The sequence below is a fragment of the Leuciscus leuciscus genome (genome assembly GCF_965113295.1).
Source record: "Leuciscus leuciscus genome assembly, chromosome: 9".
In the NCBI taxonomy this organism is placed as follows: domain Eukaryota; kingdom Metazoa; phylum Chordata; class Actinopteri; order Cypriniformes; family Leuciscidae; genus Leuciscus; species Leuciscus leuciscus.
In genome coordinates, this window is record NC_138733.1 from 7,647,317 (window position 1) to 7,669,775 (window position 22,459).

At 37.6% G+C, this 22,459-nt stretch overlaps 2 protein-coding genes across 3 annotated transcripts in view; one reads left to right on the plus strand and one right to left on the minus strand.

The window, feature by feature from the left end:
• LOC309506209 (alpha-2-macroglobulin-like) overlaps positions 1-20,649 on the plus strand; it is an 86,137-nt gene extending 65,488 nt beyond the window's left edge. The window contains exons 7-34 of one of the 2 annotated variants that reach the window (XM_082179908.1): positions 807-891; positions 1,088-1,199; positions 1,299-1,446; positions 1,561-1,670; positions 1,763-1,933; positions 2,021-2,257; positions 2,364-2,573; positions 2,661-2,810; positions 3,053-3,175; positions 4,119-4,197; positions 4,553-4,697; positions 4,886-5,111; positions 5,484-5,610; positions 7,052-7,173; positions 7,253-7,304; positions 9,061-9,144; positions 9,231-9,407; positions 9,543-9,618; positions 9,752-9,908; positions 10,049-10,123; positions 12,024-12,186; positions 14,095-14,288; positions 14,372-14,584; positions 14,814-14,932; positions 18,577-18,658; positions 18,744-18,827; positions 18,914-19,019; positions 19,141-20,649. In XM_082179908.1, the coding sequence (XP_082036034.1) occupies positions 807-891; positions 1,088-1,199; positions 1,299-1,446; positions 1,561-1,670; positions 1,763-1,933; positions 2,021-2,257; positions 2,364-2,573; positions 2,661-2,810; positions 3,053-3,175; positions 4,119-4,197; positions 4,553-4,697; positions 4,886-5,111; positions 5,484-5,610; positions 7,052-7,173; positions 7,253-7,304; positions 9,061-9,144; positions 9,231-9,407; positions 9,543-9,618; positions 9,752-9,908; positions 10,049-10,123; positions 12,024-12,186; positions 14,095-14,288; positions 14,372-14,584; positions 14,814-14,932; positions 18,577-18,658; positions 18,744-18,827; positions 18,914-19,019; positions 19,141-19,181 (3,668 nt within the window). In that variant the 3' untranslated portion in view covers positions 19,182-20,649. The remainder of the gene's footprint in view (positions 1-806; positions 892-1,087; positions 1,200-1,298; positions 1,447-1,560; positions 1,671-1,762; positions 1,934-2,020; positions 2,258-2,363; positions 2,574-2,660; positions 2,811-3,052; positions 3,176-4,118; positions 4,198-4,552; positions 4,698-4,885; positions 5,112-5,483; positions 5,611-7,051; positions 7,174-7,252; positions 7,305-9,060; positions 9,145-9,230; positions 9,408-9,542; positions 9,619-9,751; positions 9,909-10,048; positions 10,124-12,023; positions 12,187-14,094; positions 14,289-14,371; positions 14,585-14,813; positions 14,933-18,576; positions 18,659-18,743; positions 18,828-18,913; positions 19,020-19,140) is intronic. The other variant, XM_082179909.1, reaches the window with a different exon arrangement.
• A 594-nt stretch (positions 20,650-21,243) lies between these two features.
• Positions 21,244-22,459, minus strand: part of LOC309506292 (uncharacterized protein) — a 57,705-nt gene continuing 56,489 nt past the window's right edge. Inside the window, exon 5 of the mRNA XM_082180085.1 lies at positions 21,244-22,048. Coding sequence (XP_082036211.1) covers positions 21,855-22,048 — 194 coding nt within the window. The 3' untranslated portion in view covers positions 21,244-21,854. The remainder of the gene's footprint in view (positions 22,049-22,459) is intronic.

The following is a 22,459-nucleotide window of genomic DNA, read 5'->3' on the forward strand; positions in this document are numbered from 1 at the left end:
AAATATCACAGATTATTTTTTTATATTTCTTTTTTCTGTATAACCATAAATGACGGAGTAATTTAAGTTTATGTTGCTGCTATGTGAAAAAAATCCAGCAAAACGCGTCGGCGCGTTTCTCGACCTCAGAGGGTTAAATAATTAAATAAATGAGTAGCTAAATAAACAAGTAATAAATCACCTTATTTATTAATAAGGTGTTATTAATAAATAACACCTAACCCCAACTACCCCCCCCCCACACACACACACACAGCACGAGTGATAACCTTCACTAGCTCTTTGTACCCAGGAGAGTGAAATGGCGAATATTCAGACTCTCCTGCATCGACTCTCAGTACACCAACCTCCTCAGAGGAAGATAACTGAAGCACCGGGCCCTCACTCAGGGTGGAAGAAACCGCAGAGCGTGCTTCCTGATCCTGAGAGAGGAAATATATATTGATATATAGGCACACAACTCCAAAATATGACAGATAGAGTAACACAGACTGCTTGCTGAAGAAACAGAAGCTGACATTGTTTGATTTAGGGGTGCTTTATACCTTCCAGGTCATGATGTCTCCCGCCTATGACGTTCCGTCACACCACTGGACTGATTTCACACGTGCTTCAAGACGCAATCACGCAGAGGTGTTCCCATAGTGTCGTAACTTATGACTTAAGAAGCACGAGTTCTCTTGAAAGGGAACAGACAATTTGTAGTTTTGAATGGGAAGAGTTTAAATTTTTTATATGTTTGTATTTAATTTTTTTATATATAAATTGAGTACTAATAACTCTGATTTCTGCCTTCTGACTTCTAGTTTTGCCTAAGTTTGAAGTTACTGTAAAAAGCCCAAATAAATTAAGTGTTGAAGAAGAGGAACTGATAATTGAGGTTTGCGGAAAGTGAGTGGTTTCTTTTTTTTTTTTTTTTTATTAAAAAAGCAACGTGCTCTTCCATTCACACTTTCATTTAACTGTTAATTGTATTATTATTTTTTTAACTCTTGGGTCAGTTTCTTACTTTAACCGGCCATCCTAATATATTAGTTGCTTAACTCAACCCTGGGCTGTAGATCAGTTGCTTGTACCTTTTTCACAGATACACTTATGGACAGCCTGTACCTGGTAAATCACGGGTGAAAGTGTGCCGTAAGTTCTGGCCCTTCATTTCCTATTACACAAATTCAGAGTGTTTAGAGGAAACCATTGAGGTATGTCAGTTGAAACACAGTACATTATCTTTAATACATTTATCTAATTAAACCACTCTTCTGTTAATAGTTATGTTTGTGTTCATTCATTATAATTAGATAAAAAAGACAGGCTGTGCCATCCATACCTTAGATGCATCAGTCTTTTTTAAAGTCACACTGGTAAAACGTCTTTGGTACCTATCTCCACTGCAACTGATGCATAATTCTCTTCATGTTGAGGCAATGGTTACAGAAGAAGGAACAGGTGAGCTGTTCAATTTGGTCAGATCTCTGTTACCTACATTTCTTGTATTTCTCATTTTTGACATTTTACTTTTATTTGAATAAATATTTATGTAGGTGTTTTGACTATTTACAGAGATCACCATGACAAAATCTGAATCTGTATCTCTCACTTATGAAATTGGTAAAGTCACATTTATTGACCTGCCCAAAACTTATGAACATGGATCAGTTATTGAAGGAAAAGTAAGTCTAAAATCCGTTTGTCTCAGTTTAACACCATTGATATGTACGGAATTATTCCTTAATTGATTCATTCAAAATCTTATTTTCAACAGATAAAACTCTCAAATTTCAAAGGTGCACCAATTCAAAACAAAAAGGTTTATCTTATGGAGGGTTACACTTGGTCCACAAAACTGCTCCTAAATCTAACTACAGACAGCGATGGACTGGCCAACTTCTCTCTTAATACATCCAATCATTCTAAAAGTGATATTGATCTAATAGTAAGATATTTTGTGTTCACTTAATTTTCTTTTGTATTGCCTGAAGAGTTTAGTTACAGGAGTTATTTCAGATTTTTTGTAATCTAGGCAAGTGTCTATCAAGGGCTCCGTGGTTTTGGACACGACGACACGCCTTACATCGTTGCCGATAAAAAAACAGTCCAGCTCTTCCAACCTGCCTCTCCATACACCCCAACTCGAAGTGAATTGATTATAGAGAATACTGAACAACCATTAAAGTGTGACTCTGAGTTTACAGCCACCATCAAGTATTATTTTGTTGGAGAGACAATTAAAAACTTCAAAACTGACATCGTCTATATGGTGAGAACATGTGCATTATCACATTATCACAGAGATGTTTTTGTTTAACAGTATTATTTGGCTGCACTAGTCAGTTTGTTATCAGAGTGTCATCTGTTTGTTTCAGGTCTTGTCCAGAGGAGTGATTGTTCATCATGGATATGAGAAGGTTGAAGTGAAGATTTCTGATGGAGCAAGGGGCTCAATGTCGTTCAAACTGTCTATTAGTGCAGATCTGGCTCCTGTAATGCAGATTCTGGCGTACTGTGTTCTTCCCAGTGAAACGGTTGTGGCTAGTAGCAAAAATTTCAACATTGAAAAGTGTTTCAAAAACAAGGTATGCATTGTAGCTTTAGAAATGAGCCTCTTTAAACTGTATTACTGACTCATTTCTAAAATAAATCCTATTCCCTGTATGCCACAGGTATCTCTGCAGTTTTCTCCTGCTAAAGCAGTTCCCGGTGAGAAAAACACTCTCCAGCTCTCAGCTCAGCCTGGTTCACTGTGTGGCCTCAGTGCTGTAGATCAGAGCGTCCTGATCCTGAAGTCAGGAGAACGTCTGGATGTTGACAAGGTCTAGATGCTTTAAGATTCAGTGTTGATTAAATGTGTCTTCATAGTGGGAATCTACAGTGTCAATCTAATGATAACTGACTTTACTTATTGCTGCTATGATCCATCAGCTGACATTTTGATCTCAGGAAATTTAGCATTAATCTTAATTCTTTCTCACCAAACTGGAAATAAAGTTTTGTTGGAAATACATGTATTATTTAGAAATCATACTGATAGTGTGTGAACATGATCCCGTCACAGATCTTCAGCCTGCTGCCAGTGCAATCGGAGTCAAATTACCCTAGGACTGTTGTGGTTGACGATGATGACGAGTGTCTGAATATGCGTTTATGGAAATACTCATACACTTATGAATCCTTAAAGGTAACAGCTGGATTATATGTGTGGCAGTGCAGTAGATAATGATTGGGAGAGTATATACTGCACATGTGTAAGTAAATGCATAAAAAGCCTTAATGATTATACTGACATTTAAAAGTAATTTGTATTTTCATGACTTTTATTGTGGTTCATCATTGCCATTGTAATATAGAGAGTACAAGCTGTTTACGTTTGTACAATTTCTTCAATTCCTTTATAATATTGTAAAATGTTATTTTTCTAATACTTTTAAATACTGTTCAATTTCTTATTTGTGCTTTATGTTTAAAAAGAGTGTTATGTGCATTTATTAAATTAATTATTTTCGCTTGGCATACCAGCGTGATTACGTCATCGCACACTTCAGTGGGTGGCGCGCGCGCGGCCGTGATGCGCTTCATTCTGAGTAAATACACCAACAAAGAAGCCTTCACTGCCCCAGACTAACTTTATTTACTAGGAGCGCTGTAGCCCCTGACTGAAAATTTTAGAAGCGCAAGCAGAAAATTTAGGGGCACACCTTAAATCAGCTTGCAATGAAATTATTAAAATGTCAATGTTATTTGAGTGTATGAGAGTACATGATGTTGTTTCAGTTTTATTTTGTTTGTAAAAAGCATGAGATTAGAGTGTTACTACCAGCTGTAAATGCCACACATCATTTTGGGGCTAGAGCATGAGAACTGTACAGAGAGAGTGTTAAATAGCTTGTTGATCATATTTTTCTTATTCCTTCTAGTGTGATGGAATGTTTAAAGTCACTTATTTCTACAACGAGTCATTACTGTGAAAAAAGTGATATACATGCTGAGAATGTAATGTTTTGTGCTTTAGTTATATGCATATTCTCTTATCATTCATTCTGAGTGAATACACCAACAAAGAAGCCATCACTGCAGCGCTCTCTTTTATTTAATTTTTATTTAATCCTTATACTCCTTTTCAGGAGTACTACACCATTTGGCAGAAAGTGGGATTGAAGATGGCATCAAATTTTTATGTGCGACTCCATGAGTGTCTGAGGGGTAGGTACATGTACTGTTATTACAGTCCAAGCTGTAATGTTTTAATATGTTAGTGCTTGTTATTAAATATATATTTTTAAAAAATCAAATATATTCAATTTGTGAAATTGTGGAACTCACACAATTCCACAATTATAGAGATGTAGTAAGAAAATACAATATAATATTTTAATTTTAAAATATTAAAACTAAATAAACTGAAACGTTTAAAATATGTGAAAATATGTGTATTAAAATAATGATCTGCTTTCCATTTTCTATTTACTTATGACTGGATATAGAATTTATCATTTTGACGTACTCTTCACATACATATCACTTAAAACTACAAAATATCACTTCTTTTTTTTTTCAGTTGTCTTCCGTAAAAGGCCAGTGCCTCACCCAGTTTATTTCACACATGGTACATTTGAAACAACTGATTCAACACCTGATTCTCCAGCAGTGACGATTCGAACTGTCTTTCCAGAAACGTGGCTCTGGGAACTTGCTGAAGTGGGGTATTTAAAGCATAATCAGTACATTTAACATCATATTTATCTTATTACTTATTTTTATTAATACCTTGCTTGCTTTGCAGATTCTTAATCCAGTTTTTTCATCATCTGTGTGCTGAATGTTGTCATTTATTACAGGAAAAATGGCTGAGTCAGAATCAAATATGCCTATTGTTGTAATTCCTCCACAGGGACTCTGGATCAGCTCAGGTTCCTGTCACGGTTCCTGACACCATCACCTCTTGGGAGACGGAGGCCTTCTGCCTGTCCTCTGAAGGTCTGGGTCTGGCTCCTCCTGCTCAGCTGACAGTTTTCCAGCCCTTCTTCCTAGAGCTCTCTCTGCCTTACTCCATCATCCGTGGGGAGATCTTTGAGCTGAAGGCCACTGTCTTCAACTTTCTGTCCAAGTGCATCATGGTGAGATTTCCGACGCAGTATGATGACCAAATCATATCAAATATGCCACTAAATGATGTTTAATTAACAAGGTTCGGCAGGAGCGGGTGCAGATAATTAACCCAATTAGGACTAGTGGAGATCAATCAGTAATCAACTCAGGACAAGATAAATAACAGCAGAACCCACCTCTGTTCCTTGACAGTTTATCAGCATCCCATCTCCATCCCATCTCCTCACTTCTAGTTCCATCTACTCTTACCAATGGGAGGAGTACTCTGCAATTCCGAGCTCGGAGCCCTCCACCCGGACAGCACGCCAAATACGCATAACCTTTACTGTAATAATTATATGTAGATGTGAACTCATGAATCATGTGTGTATGATTGACAGGTTAAAGTGACTCCAGCTCCTTCCTCAGACTACACTCTCAAAGCCTCCTCTGATGATCAGTATTCATCCTGTCTGTGTGCTAATGGAAGAAAAACCTTTAAATGGATCCTCACTCCCTCTGTTCTTGGTGAGTTTTCCAGTCTGAATCAGTAGCCGCCTTTTCATTACAGATTTGCACAAAACTTTTGGGATGTTTTTGAAATGTCGATTAAAAACGATTGCAAAATGATGGCGTTTCCGTTAACCGATGTTATGCGACTAAAATGTTATTTTTCCCTCTAACGATAAGTCATTCCAAAAATCATTGCAACAGATGTTGGTAGTTTTACATATATCGCAGCCACCGCACTAGCCATTGTTTTTAATCGAAGGAGACGTAGACGTGTTATCCAAGCATTATTGGCAAGGGAAGATGTTAATGTAAATGTTAAACATGCAATTTCACCGCGTTTCCATTACCCTTCAAATTGCACGAACTGAAAATGCGAATTGAAAATACAACCATTGGAAAGACATAAATTTCACAAACTTCCATTGAAAATAAAATGTTTTTATGCTCGCATGAGGGGGTTTTTCAGGCTGTTCGAAAAAGGAATATTTTGCAAAATATTTCGCTCCTAAGTATTAGGGGCTTTCCTTGCCATTAAAGCTTGGATAACACGCCTACGTCTCCTTCGATTAAAAATAATGGCTAGTGCGGTGGCTGCGATATACGTAAACCTTACAACATCCGTCGCCATAATTTTGGCTTCTCGCAAGATGAAAAAATGATGTTTTAGTCGCATAACATCGGTTATTGTAAAAGGCATCAATTCCGCAAAAGTTTTTTTATAGACATTTAGAAAATACCGCAAAAGTTTTGCACAAATCATAATGGAAACGTGGCTACAGAGGAACTGTGAATGATCGTGTGAAAAATAAGTTCAGGTCACCTGTAAATGTGAAAGAACTGTTTCCATTGTAGTTTGCGAAATATTCCTTTTTCGAATTGCCTGAAAAACCACCTCATGCGAGCATAAAAATATTTTTTTCCGAAATGGACGTGTTTACAAAGGGGAAACTTAATTTGTAATTTTCAATTTGCTCAATTCGAAGGGTAATGGAAACGCGACTGTCCTTCGGATGAGACGTAAAACCGAGGTCCTGACTCTCTGTGGTCATTAAAAATCCCAGGATGTCTTTCGAAAGAGTAGGGGTGTAACCCCGGCATCCTGGCCAAATTTGCCCCTTGGCCTCTGTCCATCATGGCCTCCTAAACATCCCCATATACTGATTGGCTTCATCACTGTCTCCTCTCCACCAGTAAGCTGGTGTGTGGTGGGCGTTCTGGCGCAATATGGCTGCCGTCGCATCATCCAAGTGGATGCTGCACATTGGTGGTGGTTGAGGAGATTCCCCCTTCTATGTAAAGCGCTTTGAGTGCTGAGAAAAGCGCTATATAAATGTAATGAATTATTATTATTATTATTATTATTAATTTGTAATTTTCAATTTGCTCAATTCGAAGGGTAATGGAAACGCGACTGTTTCTCAGTTGTATATTCACGTATATATGTCTTGTGTTGTAGGAGTCTTGAATATTACAGTCAGTGCAGAGGCAGAGGCGTCCCAGACTGTGTGTGACAATGAGATTGTGAGCGTCCCGGAGAGAGGACGCATTGACACGGTCACACGAAGTCTGCTCGTACAGGTCAGCACACGTCATCATTTACTCATGATCTTAATGCTGCTTATGTATGATGTGTTGATGTGATTGATTTCTGCTGCAGGCGGAAGGAACTGAAAAGACAGAGACTCACAGCTGGTTACTGTGTCCAAAGGGTTAGTCTGCAGATATTTCAGATGTTTTGGTGTACAAGCGCTGATAATGCTGCAACCCTCTTTGTCTTCTAAACACAAACTCCAACTTCATGAAAATAAGTACACATTGCATAGAGGACATTTTGAGGACATGTGGCGCCCTATAGCGCAGCAAAATGAGAATTTAAAAGGGGCTTTTTATAATAGTTTCTGCACAAACCAGCAATACTGTATTAACCCCGATTAAATACAAGTAGCCGACTACGCCACCTAGGTTATTTTAATGGAACCCAGGACCCAAGTTAATCATTCACTGAGGGCTGGACAGTATTGACACTCAGATAGATTGAATTACAAAGACACTTTTAGACTATAAAATGATCTCAATATTAAAAGCAGTTATCAAAGGAATGCAGTCCTCAGCACAGTCTGGTATGATGTCCTTATGGTGAATGAACAAATGTCCTGGGTTGGTCTCACAGCATGTAGGTCTCCACAAATCCAGAGATTATAGTGTACTAGAAAGAAATAAGAAACAACTACCAGTATCTCCAGTCCAATGCAAGAAAAAAAAGCTAACTACAACTCACTGGTGCACGTAAATACCCACACCATGTAATACACACTGCAACCCAAATAAATCACACCACAGCAAACGGAAAACAAGAGCTATGGATAGTAAGTTATACTGGAAATTAGTTCTTAGTCTCTTATTATGAATTATCTCTATTATGAATTGTCTCTATTATAAGTTATCTCTGTTACGAATTGTCTCTATTATGAATTAGATGCAAAAGGATCAACACAATATTCATCAGACGATCTTCAACTGGGGTTGTACTCACAATATGACTGGGTAGCAATTCCCACTACCCAGTCTAGTTAATTTCCAGCGTTGTGCAATCCTCCGTCGCCGTCTCACCAACCGCGGTCTCACTCGTCTCCGACCAGCACTCGTTGATTCGCTCCTCCAAACAGCAACCGCTGATACACTCGTCTCCAACCGCTGCGCCCGTGATTGCTCTGCTTCGCCGTCGTGCTCACCGCCCACTGTTGCCGTCTCCAAACGATCGCTGACTCACTTATCTCCAACAGCTGCGCCCGTGATCGCTCTGCGTCGCCGTCTTCACAATACTCCGACTCACTCGTTCCCGCACAGCCGTAAACCGTTTGGTTATCACTGTTCAGCGTTTCTTCTCAGACGCCAGCACCTGTTTAAAACACTCAACCGGATGTCGACTTGCACGTAAATGACGCAGTCCAGACGACGCACACACCTCTCCCAATCTCTCAAGCACACGGTCTTAAAGGGCAACAGTCTCCACCTTTTTTCTTAACCAGCCTATGACACTAGGTCACGGATTAGTCTATGCACAGGTGTTAGGAAATGAGCATAGTACAAAAGTCACTTGATCAATGAGTCAATCATATAACATTAAAATGTGTATCAAAAATACATTCATCAATAATTCACTCCCATCACAGACACACCAAATTTGAGGACCAATAGAGGGAGCTAAAATATACTCATATGTATCGGACATTTTAATTGAGAAAGCTGAAATTTGTCAGCCTTTCATGACAACTGTAGTTTAGTTGTTCAGCTGTGCCAAATTTTGAAACTGTGGCTATTTTCTCCCCTTTTCCAAAGTGCTTGAATCACAATAATTCCTGTTTTTTATTATATTATTATTACTGGGACTTCACAGGTGGTGATAAAATGTTTATAGCGTTACTCTGCTGATCACTGATGTGTTTCTGTCTGTCTGGTTCATAGGTGACAGTCTCTCAGAGGAAGTGGCTCTGACTCTTCCTAAAGATGTGATAGAGGGATCAGCCAGATCCTCTTTTTCAGTCATTGGTAACATTTACAAACATGAGCAGAAATGAGGAGATTGGCTTTAGACTTATAAAATGTAGTGAGTGTCATTTGTGTATGGTTTACAGGCGACATATTGGGTCGTGCACTGAGGAATCTTCATGGATTATTACAGATGCCGTACGGCTGTGGAGAGCAAAACATGGCTGTTCTTTCTCCCAATATTTACATTCTGGAGTATCTGGAGAACACGGAGCAGCTCACCTCGGCCATCCGAGAGAGAGCCACAGGCTTCCTGAAGAGCGGTGAGAGACATAAATCATGTCAAGAAAATACTGAGATGGTTTGATACCAAATTATACATTATTCAACACACCTGAATGTCACATTGAGTCACCCAAACAAACTGTTGAAGCGTTAACCATTATCACACTAAACAGGATACCAGAGACAAATGTACTACAAGCATTGGGATGGATCATACAGCACATTTGGTTATGGTGATGGGAATACATGGTAAATATATTTTCACTATTACTATTGTTTAACAGAAATAATATCAAGGTAATCGACAAAAATAAACCCAATAAACACATTTAAAAATTTGTCTCAGTTCAAATTACTTTAATTATATCTTCTACACCATCAGGTTGACTGCCTTTGTCCTGAGGTCCTTTGGCAAAGCACAGAAATACATATTTATTGATCCAAACATTATTCAGAGTGCAAAGAATTGGTTAATAAGCAGACGGGATTCAGACGGCTGTTTTATCCAACAGGGAACACTGTTCAACAACAGAATGAAGGTCTGTCATCTTCTATCTATCTCTATCTATCGTCTTTATTCAGACTTTCTTAAGCCAACATCACAGTTTGTCTAGATGAACTTTCCTTCAGTGGTTTGAGTGTGTTGATTTATTTATCCTTTATTTCTAATAAATTCTAGGGTGGGGTGAATGATGATGTGACCATGACTGCCTACATTACTGCATCATTGCTTGAACTGGAAACTCCAGTCACAGTAAGTTCATCTGTAGGAAACATGGTAAAAACTCAGAAAAATGACACTCCAATGACAGTCTATTCCTCTGTGGGGTTTTTTTTTCAATTCAATTAAATTCAAATTTATTTGTATAGCGCTTTTCACAATACACATTGTTTCAAAGCAGCTTTACAGAAAGTGCATTTCAGAAATGTACATAGAAAAATAAAGTTAGTTAATCATGTATTAATTTAGGGCATAACATCGCTGGCGTCGAGTCATCTCTTCACTAGCGTCCCGAGATAACAACAGAAAAGCAGATGGGAAATAATTAGCGTAGCTGCTGTTCATAATATTAATGCATTTGATCTGATTTAACTGTAGTATAAAAGGTAATCATTTTGTGAATGCTTGGCTAAAGAGATGCGTCTTTAATCTAGTTTTAAACTGGGACAGCGAGTCTGAGCCTCGAACAATATCAGGAAGGCCATTCCAGAGTTTAGGAGCTAAATGTGAAAATGCCCTCCCTCCTTTAGTGGACTTAGAAATCCTAGGAATGACCAGAAACCTTGAATTTAGTGATCTTAAAGAGCGTGATGGATTGTAGGGCGATAGAAGGTCCGTTAAATACCCAGGAGCTAAACCATTTAGGGCTTTATAGGTCAGAAGTAATACTTTGTAATTGGTACGGAACTTAATAGGTAACCAGTGTAGAGACGATAGAATTGGTGTAATATGATCATATTTTCTTGACCTAGTAAGAACTCTAGCAGCTGCATTTTGGACTAACTGTAGCTTGTTTATTGACGATGCAGGACAACCAGCTAATAAAGCATTACAGTAATCTAGTCTCGAGGTCATGAATGCATGAACTAACTTTTCTGCATCAGAAACAGATAGCATGTTACGTGGCTTAGCAATTGTAGCTTTTTCTAAGGTGTAAAAAGACTGTTCTTGTAACATATGAAATATGATTTTCAAAAGACAAGTTGCGGTCTAGTATAACCCCCAGGTCTTTTACTGTAGTGGATAAAGTAACAGGACATCCTTCTAAATTAAAGTTGTATTGTAAGAGGTTTTGTGGGCAATTTTTTGGACCAATAAGTAATACCTCCGTTTTATCTGAATTTAATAGCAGAAAATTACACGTCATCCAGTATTTTATATCTTTAACACACTCTGTCAATTTAGATAATTTAGCGTTTTCATCTGGTCGTGATGAAATATATAATTGAGTGTCATCAGCATAACAGTGGAAACTAATTCCATGTTTTCTTATAATATTACCAAGTGGCAGCATATATATTGAGAATAGCAGAGGGTCTAACACAGATCCTTGCGGCACTCCATAGTTTACTGGAGTTATCTTCACTTTTTCCCCATTTAAACGGTGTTGTGGCAGTTTAATTCACTAAACAATCATCTTTGGCATAAGAGACAGTCTGGAATCAAATGATCATTAAAAAGTAATTTATTCTTGCAAGAAGGCCCAGTTGCCACACAGAAGTCACAAGTACAGTCTGTGGAACAAGTGCGACCAGGAGGGAGGGGCAGGCCAGTCTTTATACTCTGTTATTGTTATCTTCCAAGGTTCTTTAAACTCCAGAGATGGATAAGACACCACCAGTGATCCTATTATATTGAACTTTAGTTTAGCTTAACTTACAGCCTGCAAGTCCTAAATTGGACAGCCCTTTGACCTTAGGGGTCAGGGCTTCAGCCTTCAAAGCTCTCCCCCTCTTTCTCCTGCCTCACAGAAGTTCCACATCAATCATTATATCACATGGTCAGCAACACACATAGTAGTCAATCTAGTATATGTTAATGAAAATCAAAGTAAGTAATGAAAATCAAAAATCTCCCATTACAACGGACAAAATGGTAGCGGTCTGATAAGTACGATCTAAACCAGCTTAATGGCTGTGTTTTTTTGTCACAGGATCCTGTCGTCAGTAAAGGTTTGTCATGCTTGAGGTCCGTCATTGAGGATGTCAATAACACTTACACCACTGCCCTGCTCGCCTACACTTTCAGTCTGGCTAGAGACACGGACACTCGACAGCAGCTTTTCAAGAAACTGGAAGATGTTGCTATTTCAGATGGTAAGAGGTTTGTTTCTGATGACTTTCTGTTGTCTTTTATGACCGTACTATTGTTTTTAGTAACACTTTAGAAAACTGTCCCATAATTAATGAATAACTACGAAGGAACAAATGAGTTACACACTATTAACATTCTTGTAACTACATTCTAGTCATTACTAGTGTGTTCCCATGATCTTCAGTTTAGAATACTGATCCAAATTATTAGTAGTTCCTTTAGAAGGATATAGTAACACTTGAGTCAACACTTGGATCACTGTCATTATATGTGAAAGATCATGTTAAAAACTTGGGTGTTTATATTGATAGCGCACTGAAATTGAATGCACAGGTAAATTATGTGGTCAAGTTTTTTTCATTTGAGAAATTTGGCTAGAATGAAATCATCGTTGACACATAAGAGCCTTGAAATTGCAATCCATGCTCTTATATCGTCAAGACTTGACTACTGCAATTCTTTATACAAGGGTATTAGTCAAGCATCTATTCAACGGCTGCAAAAGGTACAAAATGCTGCCGCGAGATTATTAACTAACACTAAAAAACGTGAACACATCACTCCGTCCTTGGTCCGTTTACATTGGCTCCCTGTACAATATAGAATTGATTTTAAACTCCTTCTATTAGTGTATAAATCTCTTCACGGCCTTGCACCGACTTATTTATCAGATTTGTTAATAGGGTACAAGACAGGTAGAACCTTGAGATCATCAACTCAAAACTTGTTAAAAGTTCCGAGGACCAAGTTAAGCCAGAAAGGGGATCGTGCCTTTGGGGTAGTTGCTCCAAAACTTTGGAATAGCTTACCATCACATGTTAGGGATGCTGATTCTGTACATGTTTTTAAAGTACAACTTAAGACACACTTGTTTGAAATGGCCTATTCATCTATTGGATGATAATGATTATTACTGTTTATAGTTTATTTTTTATCAGTTTATTTGAATATTGTTGTATTGTTTTATTGAGATGGTGTAAAGCACATTGGTCAACATGTGTTGTTTGAATGGTGCTATACAAATAAAAGTGACATTGACATTGACATTACTAGTGGATTACCATTATCTTATATTATACATAATGGATTATTAACATTAATTATGAACCTGTATACAGTAGTTCTTTGTTGTTCTGTGTGAGTTATAAAAAAGTAGTAGTAGTAGAGCCAGAAGGGGTTTATTCTGAGATAACAACCAGCTGGATGTGCATTATGCCACTTATTACACGACTACTTGCCACATAAGTAAATAGTTAGACATGAAATATTGATCTGATTCAAAATTTTAGCTCTTTAAACGCAAAGGTTCCGCAGTGAGAGCTATTGCTAGCGCGACAAGTTCAAACTAGACAGACATTTAAAAGATACAGTATACAGTCATACCACTTATTATACAGCATTTCACCACATAAATAATTAATTTTAATTAATTATAATCATCTCAAATCAATAATTTGGCATAATTAAATAACCGTACACAAAATATTGATTCGACTGAGTTTTAATATTTTATTAGCTCACCAAAAGCAAAACTTCCATGAAGTAAGCCCGTTGAGCCTGTGTTTTCAGCGGTTGTTATCGAGCAATAACACACCACTGGATGTGCTATTGATTCGACTGAGTTTTAATATTTTATTAGCTCACCAAAAGCAAAACTTCCATGAAGTAAGCCCGTTGAGCCTGTGTTTTCAGCGGTTGTTATCGAGCAATAACACACCACTGGATGTGCTATTGACCAATCAGAATCAAGTATTCCACAGATATAATAATAATAGTAACTAGAATGTTAATAGTGTGTTACTCATTTGTTCTTGTGTAGTTATTCATTAATGATGGAACAGTTTTCTAAAGTGTTACCTTTTTGTTTTAATCATGCTCCTTGAGTTACGCGTGTATCTTTTGTCCTTAAGGCTCTTGTCTCCACTGGTCTCAGTCTGGCTCTGCTGATGACTCTGATTCTCTGGCAGTGGAGATCAGCTCATATGTGCTGCTTGCTGTTCTCACTGCAGATTCAGTCACTACAGCTGATCTGCGCTATGCTAACAGGATTGTTAGCTGGCTTGTGAAGCAGCAGAATGCTTATGGAGGATTCTCCTCCACACAGGTTACTCAAACCTCTTCAATCAAACACATTATTGCTGGTGTGACTGAGTAAAAGTGGCATTACTGAACACATTTATTTCCCAGGACACAGTGGTGGCTCTTCAGGCTCTGTCTTTGTACGCCACCAAAGTGTTCAGCTCTGACGGCTCCAGCACAGTGACGGTACGGTCAGCAGGAGACACTCTCCACTTTAATGTCAATCAGGACAACAAGTTACTGTACCAGGAGAAGCAGCTGCAGAAACTTCCAGCCAAATACAGCATTGAAGTGAAGGGCTCTACCTGTGTGTCTGTGCAGGTCTGTAGTGCGTTCAGCTTCATTTACTCACACTCACTTTCTCTCTTGGCATTTTATGCCCAGACCAATAACATAGTGTCGGCCCAGATCCGGGCCACATCTGGTACATTTGGATTCATCGCGTATCAGATGTGGGCCGGATCTTAGCCGCCTTTATGTTGCTGTCAGGGTGGTTATTCTGCTGTAAGATGATTTATGAATGTGTTTTTCTTTGTGTTGACTCTCTCAGATGGCTCAGTTCTACAACATTCCCACTCCAACTGAAGCTAAAACATTGAGCATTGATGCTAAGATTGAGGGAGATTGCAAAACATTTGGACAAAATTTCATTTTGAACTTCACTGTCAAGTAAGAGAATTTGTATTTAAAGTCCCCCTGTAGTCAATAATTGTCAGTAATTGTAATAATAAAACTCATCTTTAAATTCTTCATGCCTTAAAACAGCTTGATTGTAACTCTAGACCCTTGCCTCATTGAGTATACGCGGTTCTATGAATATGCAAATGAGCCCCGCCTCCACTCCGCTCAGAGATCCACTCATTGACGATCACACGTTGATCTGATTGGTTACAAGGTAGTTTGTGACGTCAGAAACACCAGCGATTTCAAACCGTGTTTTTGAGACTGTCTTTGGTTCACTGCAGTTTTAAGGAGAAAATACTCAGAAATGGAGTCGACTTGTGAATTTACACATGGTTTGTTTTAAAGCAAATTAAAAGCACCACATAGCAGAGCCGATCAGCCCTATACGCACAAAACGCAAGTTGCGTAAGGCCCCGCAAATTACTCAAGGCCCCTCCTCCCCCTTGTGTCAAAGCGTGTTCGGGTCATTTTGACCCGGAGAGAATTTTCTTTTACACCAAAATACTAGTTAATGTTATCGCTTTGGACTGAAACTTAGTGACTCTATTCACAGATGGTATAACTACTTCTCAAATGTTTTTTGACAATTTTCTTACTTTTTTAGGGGGGGGGTTGTCACCTTGTTACACTTGTGGTCTTCCCGGTCAAAAATGACCGGACTACAAAAAATTGCTTATAAATCACTTGTTATGCTATATTTTCACCCAATATTGGATTCAATCTTTTTGTCAACTTGTTCTCTTTCAATTAGGACTGGTTTTATATTTCTATTTGCATCTGATTAATCGTAGGCCTCATTTATTTGAGAGTAGGCATCTCGATTTTTGAGTAAAAAAAACATTATTTTTGAATAATTTTGAAAAAATAAAATAAAATCTGAAGAAAATTGGCACTGTTGATCACACTAGTCTACTTTAATTTTTCACCAGGAATTTTGTTTTGAAAAACTTTTATTTTGTACAATATGGCACAGAGTTATACTTGTGGTGTTCCACTGGGCCATTGAAAGTGAAAAGTGACAAAATAGGTATCATTTTAAAGCTTAGAATCTCAGCTTTTGATCAACTTCACTTTGATCAACTCCTAGAGCTGAGTTATCACTCTAAAACTGAGTGTACCCCCCGCAGGCGCCACCTAGCTGCGAAATAAATAATCATAATATTTTTTTAAAACTATTACCAACTATTATCAACTTAAAATAGGTGTCATTTGAAAGCTTAGAGTCTGAAATTTACAATGAATGTAGCCAATTTGATAAACTCCTAAGTAGTGCTGAGTTATTTGCTGATAAATAGAAGAAAAAAAATCATAATTTATAAACTACTTTTTTGTACTACATTCAGCAATGTCAAATACATCATACAGCTCAGATAGTCCTGTGTCATATGTCATTTGAAAGGTCTCAATGAGTAGAATACAGCAAGCATAATTGTTTCAGGATTTTTACTAAACTTGAGCGAGGTTTTTGTAAAAGAAACCCTTCAAGAGACCCATGTGTAAACCATATAAGGATGATGGAATTTTAGACACATTTCCGCTCGTAACTTCATGAAACCTGCTCCGATTGTGGAAAATGACACATCATTATTTACAGCAGATGCTTACAATTAAAATGATTCAAACTCAACATAATCCATCACTCAGAACTAAAGATATTATTCCTCATGGAGTTCTAACACAAAAAAATCCACAGACTCACGTAGCCAAGCAAGGTAGCTTAGACTTGGCCTTTTTACTCGTATCTTCATAAAAAAATACATTGATCATGAAAAATGGCACAACGTTATTTACAGAAGGAGCTCACGATTAAAAAGAGCCCAAACAATATATTCCATTAATCAGATCTAAAGATATTCCTCATGGCGTTCTAACTTTTCAGTCTCTCCCATTCACCTTCAATGGCCCATTGAAACAATGGCCCAGTGGAACACCACAAGTATAAATCTGTGCCACTTTGTACAAAATAAAAGTTTTTCAAAACAAAATTCCTGGTGAAAAATTAAAGTAGACTAGTGTGATCAACAGTGCCAATTTTCTTCAGATTTTTTTTAATATTTCCAAAATTATTCACAAATAATGTTTTTTTTACTCAAAAAATGAGATGCCTACTCTCAAATAAATGAGGACTACGATTATTCAGATGCAAATAGAAATATAAAACCAGTCCTAATTGAAAGAGAACAAGTTGACAAAAAGATTGAATCCAATATTGGGTGAAAATATAGTATAATGAGAGATTTATAAGCTATTTTTTATAGTATACATTTTTGACCGTGAAGATCCCGGGGGTTATAGGGTTTTGAACACCACACAAGGGTTAAAACATTGAGAAAATTAAGCGGAAAAAACACCATGAGAGTGAATTGCGGGAACAGCTATAAGGTAGACTTGGGTTCTCTCCTCTCCAAGTTTGATGTCAGTAAAGTTAAGTTGATGTGCATCTCTCTTTAGTCTGTCTGTCTGTCTAACACAGCTGGGCACTGCATACTGTATTTTGGTCTTTCTGTGTCTTGCTTGCTAATGTCGGACACTTCCAGGGCTGTGTTCTGTGACTTTGTGCCTGACAAAAAAAAGTGAGAGTGAAATACATCTATTTATTACGTTTGATAAACGACAAAGGGCAACGGTGTTTGTTTATAAACTGCAGCTCGGAAAAGATAACCACGTCGCGCGTTAAACAATTGCATACACCATTGCAAACCATTGCATGTTAACTCATGCGTTCATTATATATGCACTCCTCATTATAGGTGCAAATACTTTTAAAACAAGACAATGATTGTAGTCTCCAAGTCAGTTTAGTTACAACTCTGCAATAAAACAAGATGGAAAGCATTGATATTGACTATTGATTTATAAGCTATATTGCATTTAAAATGTTGATTGGCTGGACATACTGGTCCAATATGGATGCACATCCCTCAGTAAATAATAACCATCAAGTATCTAGTATTGCTTTCATTATTTAAAATGCAGCTATGGCAAGTCATTTTAGCTTTTATTCATTCACAGGATGCATTTTTGATATCAATAATTAAATTTGTACAATTTAAAATGTGAATTCTTGATATTAAGAATGTACTTTTTCTAGTAACAATGTCTATTTCTGATATCAGGAATTCCTAGTTCATTAAAAGGAATTATTAGTTAAAGGAGGGAAGATTGTAGTGGGAGCACTGGGGTGTCAGGTGTGACTGTGTGGCAATGGCAAATGGCTAATGGGTCAGGTAGGAGGGCCCCGTAACAGAATTTTGCTTAGGGCCCCAGGGAGGTCAGGATCGGCTCTGCCACATACACATTAACATTAAAAGCTTGATTTTCACCACAGGGGGACTTTGAGTCAAAAGACTAGAACATGATAATGACTTAAGATTATCTAACAAATAAATATTTTCTGAATATTTAACATCTTAATAAACACAAAAGCAATATTTGCTGAAACGGCGTATCTCAGTAGTTAAAACACTACACACTGACTTGAGATACAACATTTTTATTATTGACACATTATGAGTGATTCGAGTGATTAAAACTCTGCATGTGTCTTGGTAATTATACTGGCTTTTGTTCTCTCTTATTTGTACATTTATATGAGGCATTTAAGAACCTTTTCATTTGCTCTTTTCCAGATATGATGGTCTACAGGAAAGGACTAACATGGTCATTGTGGATATTAAACTCTTATCTGGATTCACAGCTGATACATCAATGGTGCGTTTGAGTGATTCATCACAAAATGTGTACAAATTTCTAGAGTTTCTCTTTTTAGAAATTAACCAGCACTTTTTCCCCACAGCTTAAAGATTTTTGGGGAATGTACAGAAAACCTGTGGAACGGGTCGATTCTAAAGATGATCGTGTCATTGTATATTTGAAGGAGGTGAGAAAACAGCAACATTCATATGATTTGTCTTAGGTCTTTATGTCTTTAATGTCCAGGACTGATGAGTTTGTTTCCTCCTGTAGATCCCACAAAATACTCCAGTGATTTACCAGATACAAACGAAACAGGTTCTTCAAGTGAAGAATCTCAAGCCAGCTGTGATTAAAGTGTACGATTACTACCAAACAAGTAAGATTTAATATGCCAGTGTTGAATGCTTTGATCAAGTGATGCACATTGTTTATTCAGATTTAATCCATGTACAGGTTTCCACTGTTGTACGAATGTGAACATCTTCTTTTTCCTTCAGGTGATCAGTCGGAGGCCGAGTACTTCTTCCACTGTGGATGAAGCTGAAGAGCGTCACCTTATAGTTCAGCTTGGATAAAGATGTTTGAACTCTCTAATGTTTAATATTATAATGTTTATTCTTTATCCTGGACAAAATTATTTCCAATCCATCAGCCCAAATTTGAACAAACCCCCAAATCCTAATCAGTTTTTGGCTGCGTCTCTTGAGATCATGACTTATCAATTTACAATGCATATGATTAATAAAAGTGTTGAAAACAAGTTATGGTGAGCTGGTTGAACTGTTGACTGTGTAATAGCTATGGCAACATTTCTGAATCAGACGAGGTTATTACGTGTGACACTTATTGAAGTCAATGGCTACCGTCAACTGTCTGGTTACCGACATTCTGTTTGGAACAACTTATAGGGTTAGTTCACCCAAAAATTTAAATTCTGTCAGTAATTACTCACCCTCATGTTGTGCCAACCCCGTAAGACCTTCGTTCATCTTCGGAACAAAAATGTAGATATTTTTGATACAATCTGAGAGCTGTCTCACTCCTTCATAGGCTGCTATGGGATCGAAACTTGCCGGCCCAGAAAGTTAGGAAAGACAATGTTTAAACAATCCTACAGTGACTACAGTGGCTCAACCATAAGTTTATCAAGAGACGAGAATACTTTCGGTGCACAAAAACAAACAAAATAATGACTTTATTCAACTATTCATTTCCGAATTCTGTGTGAGTGAGTTCATGTAGTGTAACAGCGCAGCGCAGCGCTTCTGTGTTGTACGTCAGCACGTAGGCTCACTATTGGCCGACGCTGGTCATGTGTGTGATGCGTGTGACTTACAACACAGAAAACAGTAGAAACAGACTCTACAATAAACAGTCAACTCCAAATGAAAACAGTAGTATTAAAGAGACAATTCACCCAAATGTTGTCTAATACTTACATTCAAGTTGTTCCAAACCTGTATGAGTTTCTTTCTTCTGCTGAACACAAAAGATATTTTGAAGAATGTCAGTAACCAGTTGACAGACCCCATTGACTTCTAAAATAGGAAAAAAAAATACTATGTAAGTCAATGGCTACCATCAACTGTCTGGTTACTGACATTCTTCAAAATATATTCTTCTGTGTTCAAGAGAAGAAAGAAACTCATACAGGTTTGGAACATCTTGAGAGTGAGTAAATGACTGATTTTCATTTTTGAGTGAACTATCCCTTTAACTGTAAGAATTACAGCAGCAAAATGTCAACAGGCTCATGACCATTAAATGTAACAGCTAGGGAATTAAAAATCGTGTACCTAAATTTTATCTGCATAATATCTGTACAATTATGAAAAGAACACATAATAGAGTCTGGCGTGGAAGGTGGAACAGGAACCAACTTCTTGTCACAACATCTTCCATGGATTCCAGGATCCGCGGGAAAGTCTACTGTTCGAATATACAATTTACTGCAGCTGTTTTACTGGAATCTTTTAATCATGTAAATAAAGAAAACAATCATTTTATTTCTCAGTTTGTTTATGGTTTAATATTTTACTATTTTTCTAACTACATCCACCAAATCTGGCAAACTGAAGGTTTGGTACGCCATTGTTCATACTTGTATGATACAAGACCTGGGCCCGGTTCCCAAAACCATGTACAGGGGTAAATCGGTGATTTTAGTGCCGTCCGAATACATAATATCAGTGTTTTTTCTCACCCAACCCGCGTAAAAATCCCTGGCCAAATTAGTACCTACTGTTTTTTGACAAACAGGTCGTGTGGGGATTTAATTGCCGTCTGAATCCACATCTCTGAGTTTACAAGAAGAGATTCAAAATCCACTGTTTAAATCCTTTTTGATCACTGCCGAGCACCGAGATGTAGGCCTACACTTTTATTACTGAAATGCTGGAAAGTATTTACAAGAACAATATTTCATCGCAGCTCCACCTCAGCGAACAAAAATGGGAAAGAGAAGAAAGCACGCACAAATTTGAAATGGTTATTATGGCAGCAATATATGATACAATTTAAAAATATGTAGGCTAGGCTATTATAGGCTATTTTGTATTATTTTTTATAATATCCCATGAGTCCTAATAAATGCAATTTCAACTATTTCTGAAGTGCTTCTTTTATAAAGAACACCGTTTTCTCACATAAACAGCCCCTGCACGAGAGAATAATTGATTCTCGAGTCATCGATATCAACCAATTCAGCAGCATCGCCACGGACAGCGCCGGGTAACGTCACACGTAAGAAGGTATATCTTAAGCAGCTTCCTAAGGTATAGTTCGGGGAACACACTTAGGAACATAAACAACTTTGGTAAGATATATCTTTCGAGTCTTCTTAGCGCGCTAAGAGTGAGCGTTATCGGGGAACCGATCATTTCAATGAACACTGATCATTTCTGTCCGGGATTTTAATAATACCGTACATCTCAAACTTGTTTACTACAGTATTGTGTGGTAAATAAGATGCGTTCGAAACTAAATTCATTCTCAATCAATCATAGCTCAATCAAGACAAGATGTATATCATATTATTTCTCATGTACAATCAGAATTACATTTGCATATTTATTTTGGCTGGGTGGTGTCTAGAATATGTTAATTACCTTACTTTTAACTGGTGAACCTTCAACTCATAAGTCCTCATAGTTCTCAGAGCATTTCGACAAATTCACAAACTAAACTAAATTGTGTCTTTATAATGAAAAAGTTACAACATATGATATTTTTGTATATGAATAAGAAGGCTTGATGAAGACAGAAAGATCTCTCCACACTGAGTACAGCGCTTCTCTCCAGTATGAAGTCGCTTATTATGTTCTGTCAGGTGTGCAGACTGAGCGAAGCTCTTGTTACAATTTGAGCACTTGTAAGGTCTTTCTCCAGTATGAACTCGCTCATGAACTTTCAGAGACCAAGAGTGATTGAATCTTCTGTCACAATATGAGCACTTGTAAGGTTTTTCTCCAGTATGAATTCTTTGATGCAGTCTCAGACTAGAAGCTCTAATAAAGCTCTTCCCACAGTCACAACACACATGATCTCTCTCACCGGTGTGTATTTTCTGGTGCTGTTTAAGAGAGTTCAGCCATGTAAAACTCTTTCCACAAAAATAACACACATAATGCCTCTCATTTGAATGTTTTTTCAGGTGTTCTTTTAAATTTGAGGATACATAAAAACCTTTACCACACTGATCACAGTTAAATGGCTTTTCTCCAGTATGAATTCGTCGGTGCTGTTTCAGATATTCAGCTCTAGTAAAGCTCTTCCCACAGTCCAAACACCCATGATCTCTCACTTCATTATGTGTTT